We start from the raw sequence: 22217 nt of genomic DNA, 5'->3' as shown, positions 1-22217 counted from the left end.
ATTCTGTATAGATTCTACGGCTCATTTCTTTGTGACTAGACAGAAGGGGATTTTTTTGAGAGCTGTTATGGAGATCAAATTGACAAGACTTAGCAGCTGAGGAAGTGTTGAGAATGTCTCTGAGAATGAAAATCTAGGTGACTGAAAGGGTAGTAGTGCCTCAAGAAAGAGAAGGAAGTTTAAGGGTGAGAAGAACAATGAAGTTCTGTTTGGGTATGCCAGGTGTGGAGTGCCTGCACAGCAGATAAGTAGAGATGTCCAGCAGGGAGACTGGAATTCAGAGGAAAGGTTATTGCTGCATATATGGATCTGAGGGGCATCTTCATGTAGATAACTTGAAGACATGGGAACTTTGAAGAGAGAAAGGAAGAAGAAGAGGGCCCAGGATGAAGCCTTGGAGACAAAGCGGTCTGAGGGGTGGCTGGAGAAGTTAGAGAAGGAGGATACCTGAATAAAAGTCAATGACTAGGTGATGAAGAGGTAGATAACTGAGCTCAAGAATCAGGAAGACCTAAATTCTAATTCTGCCTCGAACATTTACTAGCTTTGTGACCATAGGCAAGTTGTTCAGTTTCTCTGAGCCCAACTTCTTCATCTCTAAAATGTTAATAATAATATAAGCAAATTCTGTATGCAAAGCATCTTGCCAACCCTAAAGTGCTACATAAATATCAGCTATTATCATTGGTAACCTTGGAGAAAACAATTTCAGTGCAGTGATCTGGTTGGAAGCCATGTGGAAGGGCTTGAGAAGTGACTGGGAGGTGAGAAGTTGAAAGAAATAAGTAGATGGATTTTTCTGAGTTTGCCTGTGAAAGTGAGGGAGAGAGATCAAGAGAAAAGATAATTTGTAATGGGGTAAAAGAGTTAAGTGAAAGTTTAATAAGGATGGAGGAGACCTGGCATGTTTGGAAACAGCTCCTAGAGAAGGTGGGCAATGATGAGTTCAAGGCTTGGCAAAGAGAAGGGCCACCTACTAGCAGAGAGTGGAGTGAAGAATAAGAGAATGAAAGCTGACAGGCGTTTTGAAGTATAGAAGTAGGGACTCGCAGCAGATAGCCTTTCTGTTCTCAGGAAAGCTGGAGGTAAGGTAAGAGGGAGGAGGACCAGAGGAAAAGGGACAATTTGGAACGGCCACCGTGGGGAATGCAGTAGAAAAACACATCAGGGAAGAATAAAGGGATTACTTTGCAGTGGTGAGAGACCAGTTGAAACTGGATAACATACATTTGTGTTTCTCAGAGGCAAGGTCATATAATACATAGAAGGCCAAACTGGAGTCAGAAAGAACTGATTTCTCTTCCCTTCTCTGACTGAAGGGCCACTTTATCTCTCAGTAATGATCCAGGCAAGTCTCTGAGACTATCACCTAATCTCTCAGTGGTGATCCAAGCAAGTTTCTGACTGTCCATTGCAGAACAGTTGTTGATCTGCATTGGTAGAGAGAATTTACCAGCTTCTAGTTTCCTTTGTTGATAAAATCATAGGTCTATACTAAAAAAAAATCAGAATTGTGTGATGGACCTGGTATATACAACCTTGTGACTTCTTCCTGCAATCTTTAGCAGTACATAATTAGGAGTGAAGGAGGTGGATAGTTGGGGTTATCCCAGGGTTATAATTTAGGTTTTTTGATTTATTTTCAGTTTTTCTGCAAACAGTATTCTTCTTTTGTGCCTGTAGCACATGATCATTTTGAATGCTTTTACATTTATTGGCTATCCATTTTGAAAAGCTTGTTTATTGTAAGAAGATGTCTTTGGTAACTATAAACTAATGTAGAGAGAAATAATTATCAGAAAACATCTAGGTTTTTTAACTTTTTTTTAAAACTTTTACACAGAAATATTTACTTCAGAAGGTATAATTACAAATATATAAACTTACTCCCAAGACATGAGAGAATTCCTCTTCCTCCACTGTACCATCTCAATCTCTGGAGAGACGAAGAGAATTAGGTTCATAGCTTAGCTCCCATAGAGCACAGTTTCCTTTATAAACCAAAAAATCCGCTGGGGCTGCAGACCCAGCCACTTCGCCTTCTCAGGGATTCTGTGCTGGGTTGGCTAACTGCACCATCCCATCTGCAATCGTGACTCTAAGATTGCCATTGCTTGAACTCCTCAGTCCTCAGAATAAACCAAATACCTGAAACTGAGAAAGATAGACAACACTGAAAAGAAACAAAGCTCTTTGGCCCATTTCTCAGGACCATGATAAAGGAGGGAGAGCAGAACTAAAGTCCTTCAATACCTGTGGACAAAGCAGATAAGAGCTGCTTAAAAGAAAGCATGAGGAAGAAAGGAAATGGTACTGTCCCCTCAGTTTTAAAGACACAGGCACCCAATCAAAGGAAGCTACCCCGATCCATGTGGTAGGGGACACATTGTTCTCCATTTCAGTCAAACTCAGTGCTGTCAAAAGACCCCTCAAAGGCATCTCCATAGCATGGGTATACCCAGAGAAGCCTGGGATACACATTTCCCCATTTGATGTTTGCTTTCTAATCAAATTGGAAGGGGTATATATTTTTTCTTAACACAATCCTCATCCCTAATTCAGAACAGATTGCTATGGTTTCTTTTTTTTTTCAAATTAATTAATTTATTTAACTTTTAACATTCATTTTAACAAAATTTTGGGTTCCGAATTTTCTCCCCATTTGTCCCCTCCCCCCACCCCAAAACACCGAGCATTCTAATTGCCCCTATCACCAATCTGCCCTCTCTTCTAACATCCCTCCCTTCCCTTATCCCCATCTTCTCTTTTGTCCTGTAGGGCCAGATAACTTTCTATACCCCATTACCTGTATTTCTTATTTCCTAGTTGTATGCAAGAACAGTACTCAAGAGTTGTTCGTAAAACTTTGAGTTCCAACTTCTCTTCATCCTTCCCTCCCCACCTTTGGAAGGCAGGCAATTCAATATAGGCCATATCTGTGTAGTTTTGCAAATGACTTCCATAATAGTCGTGTGGTGTAAGACTAACTATATTTCCCTCCATCCTATCCTGCCCCCCATTGCTTCTGTTCTCTCTTTTGATCCTGTCCCTCCCCAAGAGGACTTCAGATTGTTCCCTCCCCCCATTGCCCTCCCTTCCCTCATCCTCCCCACCCTGTTTATCCCCTTATCCCCCACTTTCTTGTATTGTAAGATAGGTTTTCATACCAAAATGAGTGTGCATTTTATTCCTTCCTTTAGTGGAATGTGTGAGAGTAAACTTCATGTTTTTCTCTCACCTCCCCTCTTTTTCCCTCCACTAAGAAGTCTTTTGCCTGCCTCTTTTATGAGAGATAATTTGCTCCATTCCATTTCTCCCTTTCTCCTCCCAATATATTTCTCTCTCACTGCTTAATTTCATTTTTTTAAGATATGATCCCATCCTATTCAGTTCACTCTGTGCTCTCTGTGTGTGTGTGTGTGTGTGTGTGTGTGTGTGTGTGTAATCCCACCCACTACCCAGATACTGAAAAGTTTCAAGAGTTACAAATATTGTCTTTCCATGTAGGAGTGTAAACAGTTCAACTTTAGTAAGTCCCTTATGACTTCTCTTTGCTGTTTACCTTTTCATGCTTCTCTTGATTATTATGTTTGAAAGTCAAATTATCTTTTCAGTTCTGGTCTTTTCATCAAGAATGCTGGAAAGTCCTCTATTTCATTGAAATACCAATTTTTCCCCTGAAGTATTATACTCAGTTTTGCTGGGTAGGTGATTCTTGGTTTTAGTCCTAGTTCCTTTGACTTCTGGAATATCGTATTCCAGGCCCTTTGATCCCTTAATGTAGAAGCTGCTAGATCTTGTGTTATCCTGATTGTATTCCCACAATACTTGAATTGTTTCTTTCTAACTGCTTGCAATATTTTCTCCTTGACCAGGGAGCTCTGGAATTTGACCACAATGTTCCTAGGAGTTTCTCTTTTTGGATCTCTTTCAGGCGGTGATCTGTAGATTCCTTGAATACTTATTTTGCTCTCTGGTTCTAGAATCTCAGGGCAGTTTTCCTTGATAATTTCATGAAAGATGATGTCTAGGCTCTTTTTTTGATCATGGCTTTCAGGTAGTCCCATAATTTTTAAATTGTCTCTTCTAGATCTATTTCCCAGGTCAGTTGTTTTTCCAATGAGATATTTCACATTATCTTCCATTTTTTCATTCTTTTGGTTTTGTTTTGTGATTTCTTGGTTTCTCATAAAGTCATTAGCCTCCATCTGTTCCATTCTAATTTTGAAAGAACTATTTTCTTCAGTGAGCTTTTGAATCTCCTTTTCCATTTGGCTAATTCTGCTTTTGAAAACATTCTTCTCCTCATTGGCTTTTTGCACCTCTTTTGCCAATTGAGTTAGCCTATTTTTCAAGGTGTTATTTTCTTCAGCATTTTTTTGGGTCTCCTTTAGCAGGGTGTTGACCTGCTTTTCATGCTTTTCTTGCATCTCTCTCATTTCTCTTCCCAGTTTTTCCTCCACCTCTCTAACTTGATTTTCAAAATCCTTTTTGAGCTCTTCCATGGCCTGAGCCCATTGAATATTTATTTTGCCTGTTTGGGATACAGAAGCCTTGATTTCTATGTCTTTCCCTGATGGTAAGCATTGTTCTTCCTCATCAGAAAGGAAGGGAGGAGATATTTGTTCACCAAGAAAGTAACCTTCTATGGTCTTATTTTTTTTCCCTTTCCTGGGCATTTTCCCAGCCAGTGACTTGACTTCTGAATATTCTCTTCACACCCACTTCGCCTCCAGATCCGCCCAACTAGCACTTGGGGTCTGAGATTCAAATGCTGCTTCTCAGCCTCAGGGCTTTCGGTGGGGGCGGGGCTGCTATTCAGTGTGAGATTAAGTTCAGGTGCTCAGGTGGGGGCAGGGCCGCCACTAGGGCTCAGTTCCCTCAGGGGGTTTATGCAGAGACCTTCAACAATGGATCCGGGCTCCTGCCTGCTTTGGGAGCCCTTGTCCACTGCCGCCTCTGCTGCTGCCTCCCGAGGGGACCTGAATTATGGGGATACCCCACTCCCCTCTCAGCCACCCAAAAAGACTCTCTCACTGACCTTTGTCACCTGTGGGTGGAGGGACCTGTGCAGCCTCTGGAGATTCCGTCCCTGAAGCCTGCTTGGATCTGCTCCTCTCGCTGCTGCACGGCCAAGGCAGGGCTGGGCTCTGCTCTGGGTCTGGTGCGTGACGGACCTTTCAGGTCAGTTTTTCAGGTCTCTCTGGAACAGTAATCTCCTCCACTCCATTGTTCTGTGGCTTCTGCTGCTCCAGAATTTGTTGGGAGTTCTTCTTTACTGGTAATTTATGGGCTGTGGGTTTGGAGCTAGCATATGTGTATCTTTCTACTCCGCCATCTTGGCTCCTCCCCCCAGATCGCTATGGTTTCTGAGGAAGCATGAACAATGTGTTTTCACTTGTTTCCGCAGTGCCATACAAGAAAGTCTCCAAACAGCCAGTGTTATTATTATATGCAATCCAACATGTAGAGATGAAAATCAAAATTATCTCCAAATACAAAGTTTTGTAGTGTCACAGAAAAAAGAACATTTATTTCACAAATTTCTCCAAAATAGACAATAAAAGGAGAAGCATTTTACAAATATCTTTACTTACTTTCTCAACTCATGAATTAAGTCCTTTTTTCTCCCCAATTATTTTGAAAAAAATTCAGTTTTTAACATTTTTGAGTTTCAAATTCTCACCTCTCCAACCCTCCTCCTCCCCACTGAGAAGGCAGAAGCAGTGTGATACCCATTATACATGTGAAATCACGCAAAATGTACTTCTTTATTAACCATGGTGCCAAAAAAAGGGAAGAAAAGTAAAGTGAAACTATATTTTAATCTACACTAGGAGTTCATGACTTCTCTTTCTGGAGTTGGATAGCATTTTTCATGATGAGTCCTTTGGAACTGTCATGGATCATTGTATTGATCAGAGTTACTAAGTCTCAGTTAATAACTCATTTACAGTTGATCATGATGTCAGTATTGTTGTTGTGCACAAAAAGTGTTCTGGTTGTACTCATTTCATTTTGCATTAGTTCATATAAGTCTTTCAAACTTTTTCTGAAACCATCTTGCTTATCTTTTCTTACAAAACAATAGTATTCCATTATAGTCGTCTACCATAATGTGTTAAACCAGGGGTGGGGAACCTGCGACCTTGACGCCACATGTGGCCCTGTAGATCCTCAGATGTGTCCCTTTGACTGAATCCAAATTTCACAGAACAAATTCCCTTAATAAAAAGATTTTGTTCAAACCATTCCCCAATTGATGAGTATCCTCTCAATATCTGATTCTTTGCCAAACCAAAAAGAGCCGCAATAAGTGTTTTTGTACACACAGGTCCTTTTCCTTTTTTTAATTTGATCTCTTTGGGATTCAGACCTAGTAGCATTGCTGGGTCACAAGGTATGTATAGGGAGGTGAAACCAATATGGCATAGTAAAGGCAAAGATTTGCCTGAGCTTGCCCCCAAACTCTTCCTTCTAAAAATTTCTATTAAAAAAATTCTGGAGCAGTCTAACTTACCAAAAGATGGAGTGAAACAAATTTCCAGAGCATGACAACTTGGAAAGTCAGCAGGAAAGGTATGTTGCACCAAAGTGAAAGAGAAGTATAGTTCAGCACAGGCCATGCTAGCACAGACCAAGTCCCAGTAAACCCAGAGTAGCCTTCAGGGGGGCTAAAATCACTGGCAGCAGTGGCAGTTTCCATACCTCTCAGCCCACAAACAACTTAGAAGGTCAGCTGCAAAGATCTGTCCTACCTGATTGGGAGTGGAACACAGTTCAGAACAGCCCACACCAGCATAGCCCTGGCCACAGCAAACGAAAATGAGGCCTTGGGAGCCACTGATCAGCAGTGGCAGGGGCTGCCTCTGGAGCTTTCAGCCCACAGATGGTAAGAAGGTGGTAAGAAGGTCAAACAACTGGTCAGAAGGAAATTAACAGGGATCTTTTTGCTAGCACTGAGGCAGGACTGTGTTGCTTTTTCCATACTTGGATCCAGGTCATAGTCCTGGGTGGCAGTCCCAGGACAAGAAGGAGCGTTAGCATAGCAGAGCTTGAAGCCACAGTGGAAGGGGGACCCTCCTCAAAGTTCCAGGGCAGAAAAGAGTGCTTATGGTCACTGATAGACCAGAGCACAGGCCAGGAGAGCAGTAAACACCTCTCCTTAGATCCTACTGCCTTTGAAGAGCTGAAGACTTACAGGTCTTTAGAATTATCTCTGAAAACAGCTGCACAAAACCTCTGAAGCTTGGGACAGTGCACCCTCCATTCTGGAAGCAGAGCCCTACTTTAGCGAAGAGTTAAAAGTCAAGTAATAGGCTGGGAAGATGAACAAACAATGGAAAAAACTCTTGAAAATTACTATGGTGACAAGGAAGATCAAAACATACACTCAGGAGAAGACGACAAAGTCAATTCTCCTACATCCGAAGCCTCCAAAAAAATATAAATTGGTCTTGGGCCATGGAAGAGCTCAAAAAGGATTTTGAAAATCAAGTAAGAAAGGTAGAGGAAAAATTAGGAAGAAAAATGAGAGTAATGCAAGAAAATCATGAAAAAGGAGTCAATAACTTGGTAAGGGAGACACAAAAAAATACTGAAGGCAAATATCACTTTAAAAGACAGACTAAGCCAAATGGTAAAAGAGGTCCAAAAAACCAGTGAGGAGAAGATTTCCTTGAAAAGCAGAATTGGCCAAATGGAAAAGGAAGTCCAAAAACTGACTGAAGAAAATAATTCCTTAAAAATTAGAATGGAGCAAATGGAAATGAGAAATCGAGAAACAATAATACAAAACCAAAAGAATGAAAAAATAGAAGATACTGTGAAATACCTCACTGGAAAAACAACTGACCTGGAAAATCGATGCAGGAGAGATAATTTTAAAATTATTGAACTGCCTAAAAGCCATGATTGAAAGAAGAACCTAGACATCATTTTTCAAGAAATTATCAAGGAAAATTTCTCTAGTATTTCAGAGGTTCCCAGTGGGCATTAACCTCCCTGGGGGATCACTGAAACAACAAACCTCGGGTGCAATTGGGGACTGTTGAATAAAAATAAGGTGGCATGAAGCACAAGGAAGGAAGAGAAGAAAATTTTGAAAAACTGTTTATACATGTTAAAATCATACTGATTACATTGTTTCCCAAATAAACATACACATACAAATACAAGTTATAATCTTTTAGTGACTGAGTCCACCAACAGATCTTAACATGCAAGTGTTGGCAGGCAAGCATGTCGTGTCGAAAATTATTGGGAAGTCCAGCATATGTAGGCAGGAATATGTACTAATAATGATTTTTTTACAACACAGTATTATACAGTTACATGACACAATACTGCATCATCAAAATTTCAGTGCAGGAGGAAAAAACCCACAAATTTACAATCAGTTATTAAATTGAAGATGCATCATTTTAAAAAAATTATTTTTTTGAAATGTAAATTTAAAAAAAATTAAAGCATTAAAGAAAGTAGATTTCCAGGGGGGCACTGAGTAATTTTTTTTTTAAGGTGACAGTAGGTCAAATAAGTCTGGGAACCAATTGAAAGAATCTACCTATTTCCTCCTAAAAGGGATTCCAAAATGAAAACTGCTAGGAATATTATAGTCAAATTTCATAGTTCCCAGATCAAGGAGAAAATATTGCAAGCAACCAGAAAGAAATAATTCAGATATCATGGAATCACAGTATAACACAAGATTTAGGAGCTTCTACCTTAAAGGACTAGGAAGCTTGAAATATGATATTCTGAAGGACAAAGGAACTAGAATTACAACCAAGAATCATCTACCCAGCAAAACTGAGTATAATCCTCCTAGGGGGAGGGGTGGAATAGAGGAATTTCAAGCATTTTTGATGAAGAGACCAGAGCTGAACAGAACATTTGACTTTCAAATATAAGACTCAAGAGAATCATAAAAAAGTAAACAAAAGGGAAATGATAAGGGACTTAAAGTTAAACTGTTTACATTCCTACCTGGGAAGATAATGTTTTAACTCATAAGACCTTTCTCATTATTTAGATGTCTAGAGGGCACAGATGTGAGTTGAATATGAGGGGATATTTAAAAAATAAAATTAAGGGGTGAGAAAGAGGAATGTACTGGGAGAAAGAGAGTTAGAATGGGATAAATCATCACATAAAAGAGGCAAGAAAAAGCTTTACAGTGTAGGGGAAGAGGGGGGAGGTGAAAGGGAGGGAGTAAACCTTATTGTCATTTCAGAGAAGGAATAACATACACTCTCAATTGGATATAGAAACCTATTTTACCCACAGGAAAGTAGGAGGGGAAAGGGATAAAAGAAGGGGTGAGGGTGATAGAAGGCAGGACAGATTGGGGGAGGAGGTAGTCAGAAGCAAAACATTTTTGAGGAGGAACAGGGTGAAAGGAAAGAGAGAATAGATTATGTGGGGAAAGGATGGAGGGAAATACAGTCAGCATTAGAAAGTGTAAAAAAAGTTGAAGCAGGTTTCTCTGATAAAGGCTTTATTTCTCAAACACATAGAGAGGTGAGTCAAATTTATAAAAAATAAGAGCCTTTCCTCAATTGATAAATGATCCAAAGACAAGTTTTCAGATGAAGTAACCAAAGCTATCTATAGCCATTTGAAAAAAATATTGTAACTCACTGATGGGAAAAATGCAAATTACAACTCTCAGGTACTACCTCTTACCTATTAGATTGGCTAATAGGACAGAACAAGAAAATGACAAATGTTGGAGGGGATGTGGGAAAAATGAGACATTAATGCACTGGTAGTGGAGTTGTGAGATGGTTGAACTATTCTATAGAGCAATTTGAAACTATGCCCAAAAGACTGTAAAACCATACATACCCTTTGACCTAGCAGTGCTACTACTAGATCTGTATCCCAAAAGATATAAAAAGGAAAAGGACCTATATGTGCAAAAAATAAAACAGCTCTCTTCTAGGGGCAAAGAATTAGAAATTGAGGGTATGTCCTTCAATTGGGGAATTAATGGTGTGATATGTGATTGTATTGGAACACTATTGTACTATGAGAAGTGATGAATAGGATGCTCTCAGAAAGATCTGGGAACACATGTATGGGCTGATACAAAGTGAAATTAACAGCAATATTGTAAAATGATTGGCTCTTCTTAGCAATACAGCAATCCAAGACAACTCTCAAGGATTTAAAATGAAAAATGATATACATCCCCAGAAAAAGAACTAGGGGTGTCTGAATACAGATTGAAGCATACTTTTTAAAACTTTATTTTTCTTGAGGTTTTTTTTGTCTCTTTTCTTTTACAACATGACTGTTACAAGTTTGTTTTGTATGACTACACATGTATAACCTATATTGAGTTGCATGCCTTCTCAATGAAAGTGGGGTGGGGAGGGAGGGAGAGAATTTGGAACTCAAAAGTTTTAAAAATGAATGTGAAAAATTGTTTTTACTTGTAACTAGAGAAAATAAAATACTAAATAGAAGGGGGAAAAGTTTGCATAGTTTCATAGCCCTGTGGGTATAGTTCCATTTGTTCTCAAGTGGTTGAATCAGTTCACAACTCCACTAATGCATTAGTGTACTTATTTTCCCACATCCCCTCCAGCATTCATCATTTCTATTTTCTGTCGTCTGAACTAATTTGATAAGTGTGAGGTAGTACCTCAGAGTTACTTTCATTTGTATTTCTCTAGTTATTAGTGATTTAGAGCACTTTTTCATGTGATTGTTGATGGTTTTGATTTCTCCTTCTGAAAACTGCCTGTTGATAGCTTTTTACCATTTATTAATTGAGGTATGATTCTTATTTTTATACATTTGGCTCAGTTCCCTATATATTTAAGAAATGAGACCTTTATCAAAGAAACTTACTATAAATTTTTTTCCCTCAGTTTCTTGCTTTTCTTCTAGTTTTGGCTACATTGTTTTTGTTTGTGCAAAACCTTTCAAATCTCTTGTTTAGTCATAAACTCTTTCCTTAGCCACAGATCTGGCAAGTACATTTTTCTTTATTCCATTTGCTCAGGATATCACCCTTTATGTCTAAAATCATGTGCCTTTTTTGACCTTATCTTCATATATGGGGTGTGTGTGTGTGTGTGTGTGTGTGTGTGTGTGTGTGTGTGTGTGTGTACACGTCTTGGTTGATACCTAGTCTCTAATATATCTTGGTCTATACCTACTTTCTGCCACATTGCTTTCCAGTTTCTCCAGAAGTTGTTGTCAGTGAGTTCTTGCCTCAGTTCCTAGGATCTTTTGGTTTATCAAGCACTAGGTCACTATGGTCATTTGTATACCAGATCTGTTCCACTGATCTCCACTCTATTTCTTAGTCAGTATCAGATTGCTTTGATGATTACTGCTTTATGATAATGTTTGAAATCTGGTACTGCTAGGCTGTCTTCCTTCACATATTTTGTATTGATTTCCTTGATATTTTTTCCTTTTGTTCTTCCAGATAAACTTCATTATTATTCTAGCTCTATAAAAATTCTATGGTAGTTTGATTGGAATGGTACTGAAACAGTAAATTAATTTAGGTAGAATTGTCATGTATATGTGTGTGTGTGTGTGTGACTTGGCTTACCCACATTGTGGTCAGTTATTATTTCTCCATTTGTTTAGATCTGACTTTATTTGTATGAAAAGTATTTTGTAATTGTGTTCATATGGTTTCTAGATATGTGTTGGCAGGTAGACTCTCATGTATTATGTACTGTTTGCAGTTATTTTAAGTAAAATTTCTTCATCTCTTCTTTCTGGGTTTTATTGATTATTTTAATGTTGATTTGTGTTCTGCAGCTTTGCTAAAGCTACTGTTTCAATTAGTTTTTTAGTTGATTCTCTAGGCTTCTCTAAGTATTACCATGATATTGTCTGCAAAGAATGATATTTTAATTTCTTCATTGCCTGTGCATATTTTTTAGTACAATATTGAATAGTAATCATGACAATGGACATCCTTGCTTTTGCCTCTTGATTTTGGCTTCTAACCTATTCTTCTATCCACTTCTGTTATATGAGTGAGTTCATCCCATTGACATTTGCAGTTATGATTATTAAACTATATTTCCCACCATCTTATTTTGTTTATTCTTCTCTTTTACCCTGTCCCTTCTCAAGTCTATTTTTGTTTTTGATCACTGCCTTCCTTAATCTGCCCTCCCTCTTAATCAGCTATCCCCTTGCCCCCTTAACCCTTCCTACTTCTTCCCTGTTGAGTAAGATAGATTTCTACACTCAGTCAAGTGTTTATATACATTCTTTCCTTGTTGAACTCATTCAGATAAGAGAGAGGGTCAGGCATTGCCTCCCTGTCCTTTTTTCTTATCAATAGAAAACTCATCCCTCTCCACCACTTTTATGTGAGGATAATTTTCTCCATTCTTCATTCTCCTTTCTCTCAATGCATCTTTTAATTGAGATTATCCCAACATAGTCAACTCACAGATATGCCCTGTCTCCATGTAGACTCCTTTCAACTTCCCTAATGATGATAATGCTCTTAGGAATTACATGTAGCATCTTCCCATATATGAACATAAAGAGTTCAACCTTTCTGAGCCCATTATGATTTCTTTTTCCTGTTTACCTTTTTAAATTTCTCTTGAATTAGTCAAATTTTCTATTCAGTTCTGGTCTTTTCAACTATAAGGCTTGAAAGTCCTCAATTTCATTAAATATCCAGTATTCCCCTGAAGGATTATACTAATTTTGGCTGTGTAGTTATTTGTTGTTTCTAGCTCCTTTGCCTTCTGGAGTATTCCAAGTCTTCTTTCCATTCTGTAAATCTTGTGTGATTCTGACTGTTGCTCCATGGTATTTCAGTGATTTCTTTCTGGCTGCTTGAAGTATTTTCTCCTTAATCTGGGAGCTCTGGAACTTATTTGTCTATGATATTCCTAGGAGGTTTTATTTGGGGATTTCTTTCTAGAGGTAATTGGTAAATTGTTTCAAATTCTATTTTACCCTTTGGTTCTAAGATGTCAAGGAAGTTTTCCTTTATAATTTCTTCAAATATGATTTCTTACCCCCCCTTTTTTAAAATCATGCTTTTAAGTACTCCACTAATTCTCAAATTATCCCTCCATGATCTGCTTTCCAGGTCACTTGTTTTTTCCAGTGAAATATTTCACCTTTTCTTCTTTTTTCCCCATTCGTTTGACTTTGGTTTATTGTTTCTTGACATCTCATTGAGTCATTAGCTTCATCTTGACTGATTTTAATTTTTAAGTGTTATTTATTTCAGTAAGGTTTTGTATCTATTTTTCCAGTTGGCCAATTCTGCTTTTTTAAGGAGTCACTTCATCAGTGAAGTTTTGTACTTCTTTTATCATTTGGTCAATTCTGATGAAGGTGTTATTTTCTTCAGTATTTGTTTGTAGCTTTTACCCCTGTGTGTTCTCTTTTCATAATTTTCTAGCATTGCTCTCATTTCTTTTCCCAGTGTTTCCTCTGCCACTCTTATTTGAGTTTTAAAATCTTTTTTTCTCTTTAAAAAAAAACTTCTGGGAGTGGAGCCAAGATGACAGAGTAGAAGCAGAGACCTGCCTGAGCTTTCCCCCCAGAGCCCTCAAAACACATGGGAAAAATGACTCTCAACAAATTTTAGAGCAGCAGAAGCCACAAAATGACAGAGTGAAACATTTCCAGCCCAAGACAATCTGGAAAATCTACAGGAAGGTCTGTTACACCAGGCTCGGAGGGGAGTACATCCCAGTCTGGGCCTGCGCCCATATAGACAAGACTGAATAGGCCTCAGGGTGCTGAATCACTGGCAGCTGTAGTGGATTCCAGACTTCCTAACTCACAAATGCCAAAAACAACCTCAAAGGTCAATGGAAAAGCAGTCTTTCTCCTGGGTGAGAGAAGAACATGGTCTGGCTCCAACCCCAGGGCAGCAACAACTGCTTCTGGAGCTCTTGGCCTACAGATGGTGGGGGAATTGAGTGACTGATCTGAATCACAGTTCTGGGGTGAGGAGGAGCACTAGTGTGGCAGAGCTGGTGATAACCATGAACAGGGAATCCTTCTCACAGTTCCAGGGCAGAAAAGAGTGCTTGTGGTTGCTCACAGACTAGCGTGCAGGCCAGGAGAGAAATAAACACCTCTCCTCGGATCATATCACTTTGGAGGAACCGAGAATTTATAGGTGCCTAGAGATATCTCTGAAAACACCTGCACAAAACCTCTGAAACTTAACAGAAAGCTCAGAAGTCAAGTAATTGGCTGAGGAAAATGACCAAAAAGGAGGGATAAATAAGACTAGAGAAGGTTACTTTCTTGGTGAAATGGTATTTTCTTGCAAGGAAGATCAAAGCATACAACTGGAAGACAGCAAGGTCAAGGCTCCTACATCCAAAGCCTCCAAGAAAAATATTAAATGGTTTCAGGCCATGGAAGCGCTCAAGAAGGATTTTGAAAATCAAGTGAGAGAAGCAGAGCAAAACTTGAGAAGAGAAATGAGAGTGATGCAAGAAAATCATGAAAAATGAAGCAACAGCTTGCTAAAGGAGACCCCCAAAAATGCTGAAAAAAGTAACATCTTTTAAAAAAGACTAACCCAAATGATAAAAGAGGTTCAAAAAGCCAATGAGGAAAAGAATGCCTTAAAAAAAGCAGAATTGGCCAAAAGGAAAAGGAGGTCCTCGCTGAAGAAAATAATTCTTTAAAAATTAGAATGGAGCAAATGGAAGCTAATGACTTTATGAGAAATCAAGAAATTACAAAGCAAAACCAAAGGAATGCAAAAATAGAAGACAATGTGAAATATCTCAGTGGAAAAACTACTGACCTGGAAAATGGATACAGGAGAGATAATTTAAAAATTATTGGTCTGCCTGAAAACCATGATCAAAAAAAGAATCTCAATATCATCTTTCAAGAAATTATCAAGGAAAACTGCCCTGATATTCTAGAACCAGATGGTAAAACAGAAATGAAATCACTCCAGTGAGGAAAACTCCTAGGAATATTGTAGCCAAATTCCAGAGTTCCCAGGTCAAGGAGAAAATATTACAAGCAGCCAGAAAGAAGCAATTCCAGTATTGTGGAAATACAATCAAGGAAACACAAGATCCAACAGCTTCTACAATAAAGGATCAAAGGGTTTGGAATATGATATTCTGGAGGTCAGAGGAGCTAGAATTAAAACCAAGAATCACCTCTCCAGCAAAATTGAGTATAATACTAAAGGGAAAAAAAATGGCATTTCAGAAAAATAGAGGACTTCCAAGCATTGTTGTTGAAAAGAATAGAGCTAAATAGAAAATTTGACTTTCAAATACAAGAATCAAGAGAAACCTGAAAAGGTAAATAGGAAAGAGAAACCATAAGGCATTCATTAAAGTTGAACTGTTTACATTTCCACATGGAAAGATGATATTTGTAACTCATGAAACCTTTCTCAGTATTAGGGTAGTTAGAGGGAATATATGTGTGTATGTATATGTATATGTATATGTATGCATTGTGTATAGGTATGTGTGAATCGACAGAGGGCACAGGGTGAGCTGAATATGAAGAGAGGATACCTAAAAAAATATAAGTTTTCAGAGGAATGTACTGGGAAAAAGAGAAAGGGAGAGGTAAACTGTAGTAAATCATCTCAATGAAAGAGACAATTAAGAGCTTTTACTATGGAGGGGAAGAGGGGGAAAGTGAGAGGGAATAAGTGAGCCTTACTCTCACCAAATTTGACTCAAGGAGGGAATAACACACACTCAATTGGGTATGGAAATCTAACTTACCCCACAGGAAGGCAGGGGGGAAGGGGATAGGAGAGGGAGGATAATAGAAGGGACAGCAGATTGGGGGAAGGGGTAATCAGAAGCAAACATTATTGCTGGGGGACAAGTCAAGGGAGAAAATGGAATAAATGGAGGTCAGTACCATATAGAGGGAAATATGGTTAGTCTTCCACAACATGACTTTTATGGAAGTGTTTTGCCTGGCTACACATGTATTTATTTGCTTTCTCTATGAGGATGGGGGTGGGGTAGGGAGAGAATGTGGAACTCAAAGCTCCCTCCCCAAGATGGTATGCAATCTTATATAGGTTCTATACATACATTCTTATTCCATAGTTCTTTCTCTGAATGTGGAAGGCATTTTGCCTCAGGAGTCCATTAGGAATTTTTTTAGGTCCTTGCATTGCTGTGAAGGGCTAATTCTACCAGAATACTGTTGTTGCTGTGTACAAAGTTCTTCTGGTTCTACTCCTTTCACTCAGCATCAGTTCATATAGGTCTTTCCAGGCCTCTGTGAAGGCTTCCTGTTCATCATTTCTTATAGCACAATATTCCAGGAATATTACATTCATATACCACAACTTGTTCAGCCATTCCCCAATTGATGGGCATCCCTTCATTTCCAGTTCTTGGCCACCACAAAGAGAGCTGCCATAAATATTTTTGTACATGTGGGACCCATTCCCATTTTTATGGTCTCTTTGGGATACATTCCTGAAGAGATATTGCTGGGTCAAAAGTTATGCACATTTTTGTAGCCCTTTGGGCATAGTTCCAAATTGATCTCCAGAATGGTTAGATTAGCTCACAGCTCCATTATGAATTAGTGTTCCAACTCTCCCACATCTTCTCTAACATTTATCATCTTCCTGTTTTGTCATGTTTGCCAATCTGATAGGTGTGATGTGGTACCTCAGAGTTGTTTTGATTTCCATCTCTCTAATCAATAGTGATTTAGAGCATTTTTTCACATGACTATAGATAGCTTTAATTTCTTTCTTTGAAAATTCCCAGTTCATATCCTTTGACCATTTATCAATTGGGGAATGACTTGTATTCTTGTAAATTTGACTCAGTTCTCTATGTATTTTAGAAATGAGGCCTTTATCACAAACACTAGTTGCAAAAATTCTTTCCCAGTTTTCTGCTTCCCTCCTAATCTTGGTTGTATTGGGTTTGTGCAAAAACTTTTCAATTTAATGTAATCAAAATTATCCATTTTGCACTTCATAATGTTTTCTGTCTCTTTAGTCAAAAAATTCTCCATTCTCCATAAATCTGACAAATACACTATTCATTGCTTCCCTAATTTTTTATAGTATCAGTCTTTATACCTAGATCATGTATCCATTTGAACTTTATTCTTGTGTACAGTGTCTGACTTTGGTTTGTGCCCAGTTTCTGCCACACTGTTATCCAGTTTTCCCAGCAATTTTTGTTGAACAGTGAGTTCTTATCCCAGAAGCTGGGGTCCTTGAGTTTATCAAACAGTAGATTGCTATATTCATTGGCTACTATGTCTTGAGTACCTCACCTATTCCAATGGTCTACCCTTCTATTTCATAAACAGTACCAAGTGATTTTGATGATTGCTGCTTTACAATGCAATTTGAGATCTGGTAGGGCTGGGCCACCTAGCATTTCTTTTCATTAGTTCCCTTGATATTCTGGACCTTTTGTTCTTCCAGATGAATTTTGATATTATTTTTTCTAGCTCTAGAAAATAATTATCTGATAGTTTGATTGGTATGGCACTGAATAAGTAAATTAATTTAGGTAGGATTGTCATTTTTATTATATTAGCTCAGCCTACCCACCAGCAACTGATGTTTTTCCACTTACTTAGATCTGACTCTATTTGTGCAAAAAGTGTTTTGTTAATTGTGTTCATATAGTCCCTGGGTTTGTTTTGGCAGGTAGACTCCCAGATATTTTATAGTGTCTACCATAGCTTTAAATGGGATTTCTCTTTCTATCTCTTGCTGTTGGATTTTGTTAGTGACATATAGAAATGCAGGTGATTTATGTGCGTTTATTTTGTAACCTGCAACTTTACCAAAGTTGTGTACTATTTCAAGTAGTTTTTTACTTGATTCTCTAGGATTCTCTAAGTATATCATCATATCATCTGCAAAGAATGATAACATAGTTTCTTCTTTGCCTATTCTTATTCCTTCAATTTCTTTTTCTTCTCTTATTGCTATAGCTAACTTTTCCTGTACCATATTGAATAACAGTGGTGATAATGGATATCTTTGTTTCACCCCTGATCTTATTGGAAATGCATCCAGCTTATTCCAATTGCATATGCTTGCTGAAGGTTTTAGGTAGATACTGCTTATTATTTTATGGAAACTTCCATTTATTCCTATGTTCTCCAGTGTTTTCAATAGGAATGGGTGTTGTATTTTGCCAAAGGCTTTTTCTGCATCTATTGAGATAATTATATAGTTTCTGTTAGTTTTGTTGTTGATATGATCAATAATGCTGATAGTTTTCCTAATACTGAACCATCTCAACATTCTTGGTATAAATCCTACCTGATCATAATGTATTATTCTCCTGATGAGTTGCTGTATTCTTTTTGCTAATATCATATTTAAAATTTTTGCATCTATTTTCATTGGAGAAATTGGTCTATAATTTTCTTTCTCTGTTTTGGTTCTTCCTGGTTTAGGTATCAGAACCATATTTGCATCATAAAAAGAATTTGGTAGGACTCCATCCATTTTCCCAAATAGTCTATATAGTATTGGAATTAACTCTTCTTTAATTGTTTGATAGAATTCACTTGTAAATCCATCTGGCCCTGGAGATATTTTCCTAGGGAGTTCATTGATGGCTTATTCAATTTCTTTTTCTGAGATGGGATTTATTTGAATATTCAACTTTCTCTTCTGTTAATCAGTTTATATTTTTTTAAAAATATTTATCCATTTCATTTAGATTGTCAAATTTATGGGCATACAGTTGGGCAAAATAATTTCCAATTGTTGTTTTAATTTCCTCCTCATTGGAGGTGGGTTCACCCTTTTCATTTTTTTATATTGGTAATTTGGTTTTCTTTTTTTTTTTTAATCAAATTGACCAAAAGTTTATCAATTTTATTGTTTTTTTTTTTCATAAAACCAACTCTTAGTTTTATTTATTAGTTCAATAGTTTTCTTAATTTCATTAATCTGTTCTTTGGTTTTCAGTATTTCTAATTTACTATTTACTTAGGGATTTCAATTTGTTCTTTTTCTAGCTTTTTCAGCTGCATGCCCAATTCATTGATCTCCTCTTTATCTATTTTATTCATGAAGGCATTCAGTGATATAAAACTTCCCCTAAGAACTGCTTTTGCCAAAGCAGAGACAAAGTGAAATCTTTCTGAGTTTCCCCAGAGTCACCCTGGAGCTAGTTGCATTAAGTGTGGGGGAGGGGTGGTCTGGCCACAGGAGGTCTTCTCTCCTGAGCATAGGCAGGCTCAGTAGTTGGGGAACCCCATTTGCACCAGTGTCTTCCCACTTCCTCTGGCTGTACTGAGGCATGCCTGGGGTCCTGGTGTTGACGACTACGGGCTACACCCTTCTGGGGCTCAGGATCTCCTCCTGGTTTGCTGAGGTGGGGCTATCTGGAAGAGTTGCAGTCCTGCACTGGTCCCCTTCAGCCAAGCAAGAGGGACCTCCCCTTTGCGATTTTCTTAGCCTCACAGGCTAAGAGACTGTTTACCCCTTCAGCTGATCCCAGCGTACTAGGATTTTTCCTGGGGAAATATTCTCTGGGTTTTTCAAGGTCAACAGGGGGAGATGTAGAGGATTTACTGATCACTCCGCCATCTTGGCTCCCCGAAGTTCAAGTAGGTGACTTGCATTTAATCTGTGGTCTCAGGAGTGACTGCTGCAGTTACCTGGGGTTCTGCGGTTCTCTCCTATATTGGATTTGCAGGCTGTCTTGGGGAGGGAGGGGAAGAAAATTTAAAACTTATGGAAGTGAATGTTGAAAACTAAATAAACTAAAATTTTTAATTTTAAAAATATATAAATCAAAAAAAAAAAAAAGCCATGGATTCTAAGAGTGGGAGCTTAAACTTTCAGAGCATGGGCAACAGTTAATGCAAAGATCCAGAGACATACCTTGTATGTGAGGAACAGCAAGCTGGCCAGTATGGTTAGAACTTAGAGTGCATGGAAACAGGAGGGGGCCAGGTTGCAAAGACATTTAATTGCCACTGGTTCTACATGATCCTAGAGATAATGAAGAGTTATTGAAGCCCATTGAGTAGAGGGGGCAGCACAGTCAGATCTTTGCTTTAGAAAAAAGTCACATTGGCAGCTAAGGATGGATTAGGATGAGGAGAGAGTTGAGGTATTGAGACCTTCATTAGAAAGTTTATTGTAATAGTTGTGGCAAAAGAACATGAGGATCTGTCCAGGAGTAGAGAGAAAAATAGAAAAAAAAAAATGAAAGATTTACCAATTGATTATCTATATTGAGTGAAGTTAAGAATGTGATATAAAATAAACTCTCTCTTTCTCCTTCTAGCAGTCCCCTCTACATCTAGGAGCAACCACACCTCCTCCTGGTCATGATAATCCTGGTGTGAGTCAGGCCACATCTGGATTACCAAGTGGCCCTGTACCTTCCTCGCTTCCTACATCTGAAACTGGGCCAGTGAAGTTGCTAACAGTGAAAAACAGGTACAAAGCTAACAAGTAACAGGGCTAAATCAAAAGGGGGCACATTCTCTCCTCAGGTTATTTCCTGGGATCTTGAGACTCCAGTTGCATTTTCATACTATGGAGCGGTTGGCTAATCTTCACTTCACAACATTGTTAGTAACAGATAATCACATTTAGTTTTCACTGATGTTTTAGGTTTTTCACCTAGGGATTTTAGATGCATGTATATGAGTGATAGTTTTGAAAAAGAGAGGATAGTAATTAAGGTCTCTGTTCCTCTTCTTTATAGTGACTTATTTAAAAAAAAATCACTGGTATGTTCTCTCACACAGGCGTATGTCCCTGAGTACCATTGCAATTCTAAATTCTGTCAAAAAAGCTGTGGAGTCCAAGCAGAGTCCAAGGAGTCAGAGCTTAGGAGGACTTTCTTTCCACTCCCAGTCAGGAGGTACAGGCAACAGCAAGCAAGACACACCTTCCAGTTGGGACAAAAGTGAGTGTTGTTATTTTCATAGAAGTTTGAACAGAAAAAACTCAGTTATCAGTCTTGGAAATAGAAAATGAGAGTGGTTACATTAAATAAAAATCCTGTTATCTTAATATCAATTATGTTTTCCTCGGGTCCTTAAATTTTTATATATTTTGTTTTTATATCACCTAGATTTGCTCATTTATCCTTCTTTCCCTTCCTCCTAGAGAACCATCCTTTTATGACAATTTCAAAAGAGATCAGCAAAATTAACTAATCAGCCAAGTCCAACATGATATTTAGTGTTCCATATCCATAATGCATTCTCATAGCTTTTTGAAGCCAAGCTTGGTCATTGTAATTCTGTAGCATTTAGTGTAAATTATTTTGTTGTTCTTTCCATTTGCACAAGGTTTAAACTAGTCTTCCAGACTTCTTTGTAGTCATCATAGTCATCATTTCTTACATTTCTTATGTTCCTTTACCTTTGTTTCATGAATTATTTGTTTAGTCATTCCCCAGTTGATGAGCATCTATTTTATTTCTAGTTCTTTCTTATTACAAAAGTTCTGCTACAAATATTTTGGGGGGAAATGGATCCTTTCTTTTTCTTTGATTTTTCTCTTTCATTGATCTTTTCTCAGAGTCTTTTTGTAGCCTGAATCGGCACTCTGTCAAAGCCACTCTCTGTGCAACTGACCGGGCCATCAGCACCCCTGATCGTAAGTCATTCACTTGAATAAGTAACACTATCTAACACTCTCTTATAGTCAGTGTGTCTTTGTCCCAGCAGTCAGTCAATACTCAGTTAACGTTTATTAAGCACTTACTGTGTTCTCGGCACTATGCTAAGCCCTGGGGATAAAAAGAAAGGTTTAAAAAAACCAAAAACCAAACAGTTGCTTCCCTCAGGGAGCTCACATTCTAAGGAGGGAGACAACAAGCAAACAAGAGCAAATTGGAGATAATTTCGTAGGGAAGGCATTAGCATTAAGGGAGACTAGGAAGAGCTTCTTGGATACAAAAATAAACAGAAAGACAGTCCCAGCCCTCTACTGGGCAGAACTAATGAGGGAAGACTTCACATCAGAGAGCTGAAAAGCGGCCGGTGCAGTCGAAAAAGTCCTTTTGGAGATGGCAATAGTGCAGCTGGAAGAGGAAGGTGACATTTTTGGCTTGGGTCTCATCCTTCAACTGGAGATACTGTGGGATGGAGTGAGCTTCTAGGGTGAAGAGGTTTCTGTAGCATGGTGGATAAAATCTTGGGAAGTTGAGTCAGCAGTGCAGCCTCATGACCACACACAATATATTCTTTACTCTCTGGAGCTGGTATTCTAGAGAGCACAG

The 22217-nt window shown here is 38.3% G+C and overlaps 1 protein-coding gene across 4 annotated transcripts in view; it reads left to right on the top strand.

The window, feature by feature from the left end:
- The window catches only part of NCAPD3 (non-SMC condensin II complex subunit D3), a 126703-nt gene that overhangs the window by 98973 nt on the left and 5513 nt on the right, over window positions 1-22217 (top strand). For 3 of the 4 annotated variants that reach the window (XM_072611630.1, XM_072611627.1, XM_072611628.1), the window contains 3 exons: window positions 20265-20419; window positions 20734-20894; window positions 21515-21592. In XM_072611630.1, coding sequence (XP_072467731.1) covers window positions 20265-20419; window positions 20734-20894; window positions 21515-21592 — 394 coding nt within the window. The remainder of the gene's footprint in view (window positions 1-20264; window positions 20420-20733; window positions 20895-21514; window positions 21593-22217) is intronic. The other variant, XM_072611629.1, reaches the window with a different exon arrangement.

This window comes from Notamacropus eugenii, chromosome 5 (genome assembly GCF_028372415.1).
Source record: "Notamacropus eugenii isolate mMacEug1 chromosome 5, mMacEug1.pri_v2, whole genome shotgun sequence".
Classification (NCBI taxonomy): Eukaryota; Metazoa; Chordata; class Mammalia; order Diprotodontia; family Macropodidae; genus Notamacropus; species Notamacropus eugenii.
Note: the sequence above shows the minus strand (reverse complement) of the source record. Positions and strands in the feature narration are given on the sequence as shown.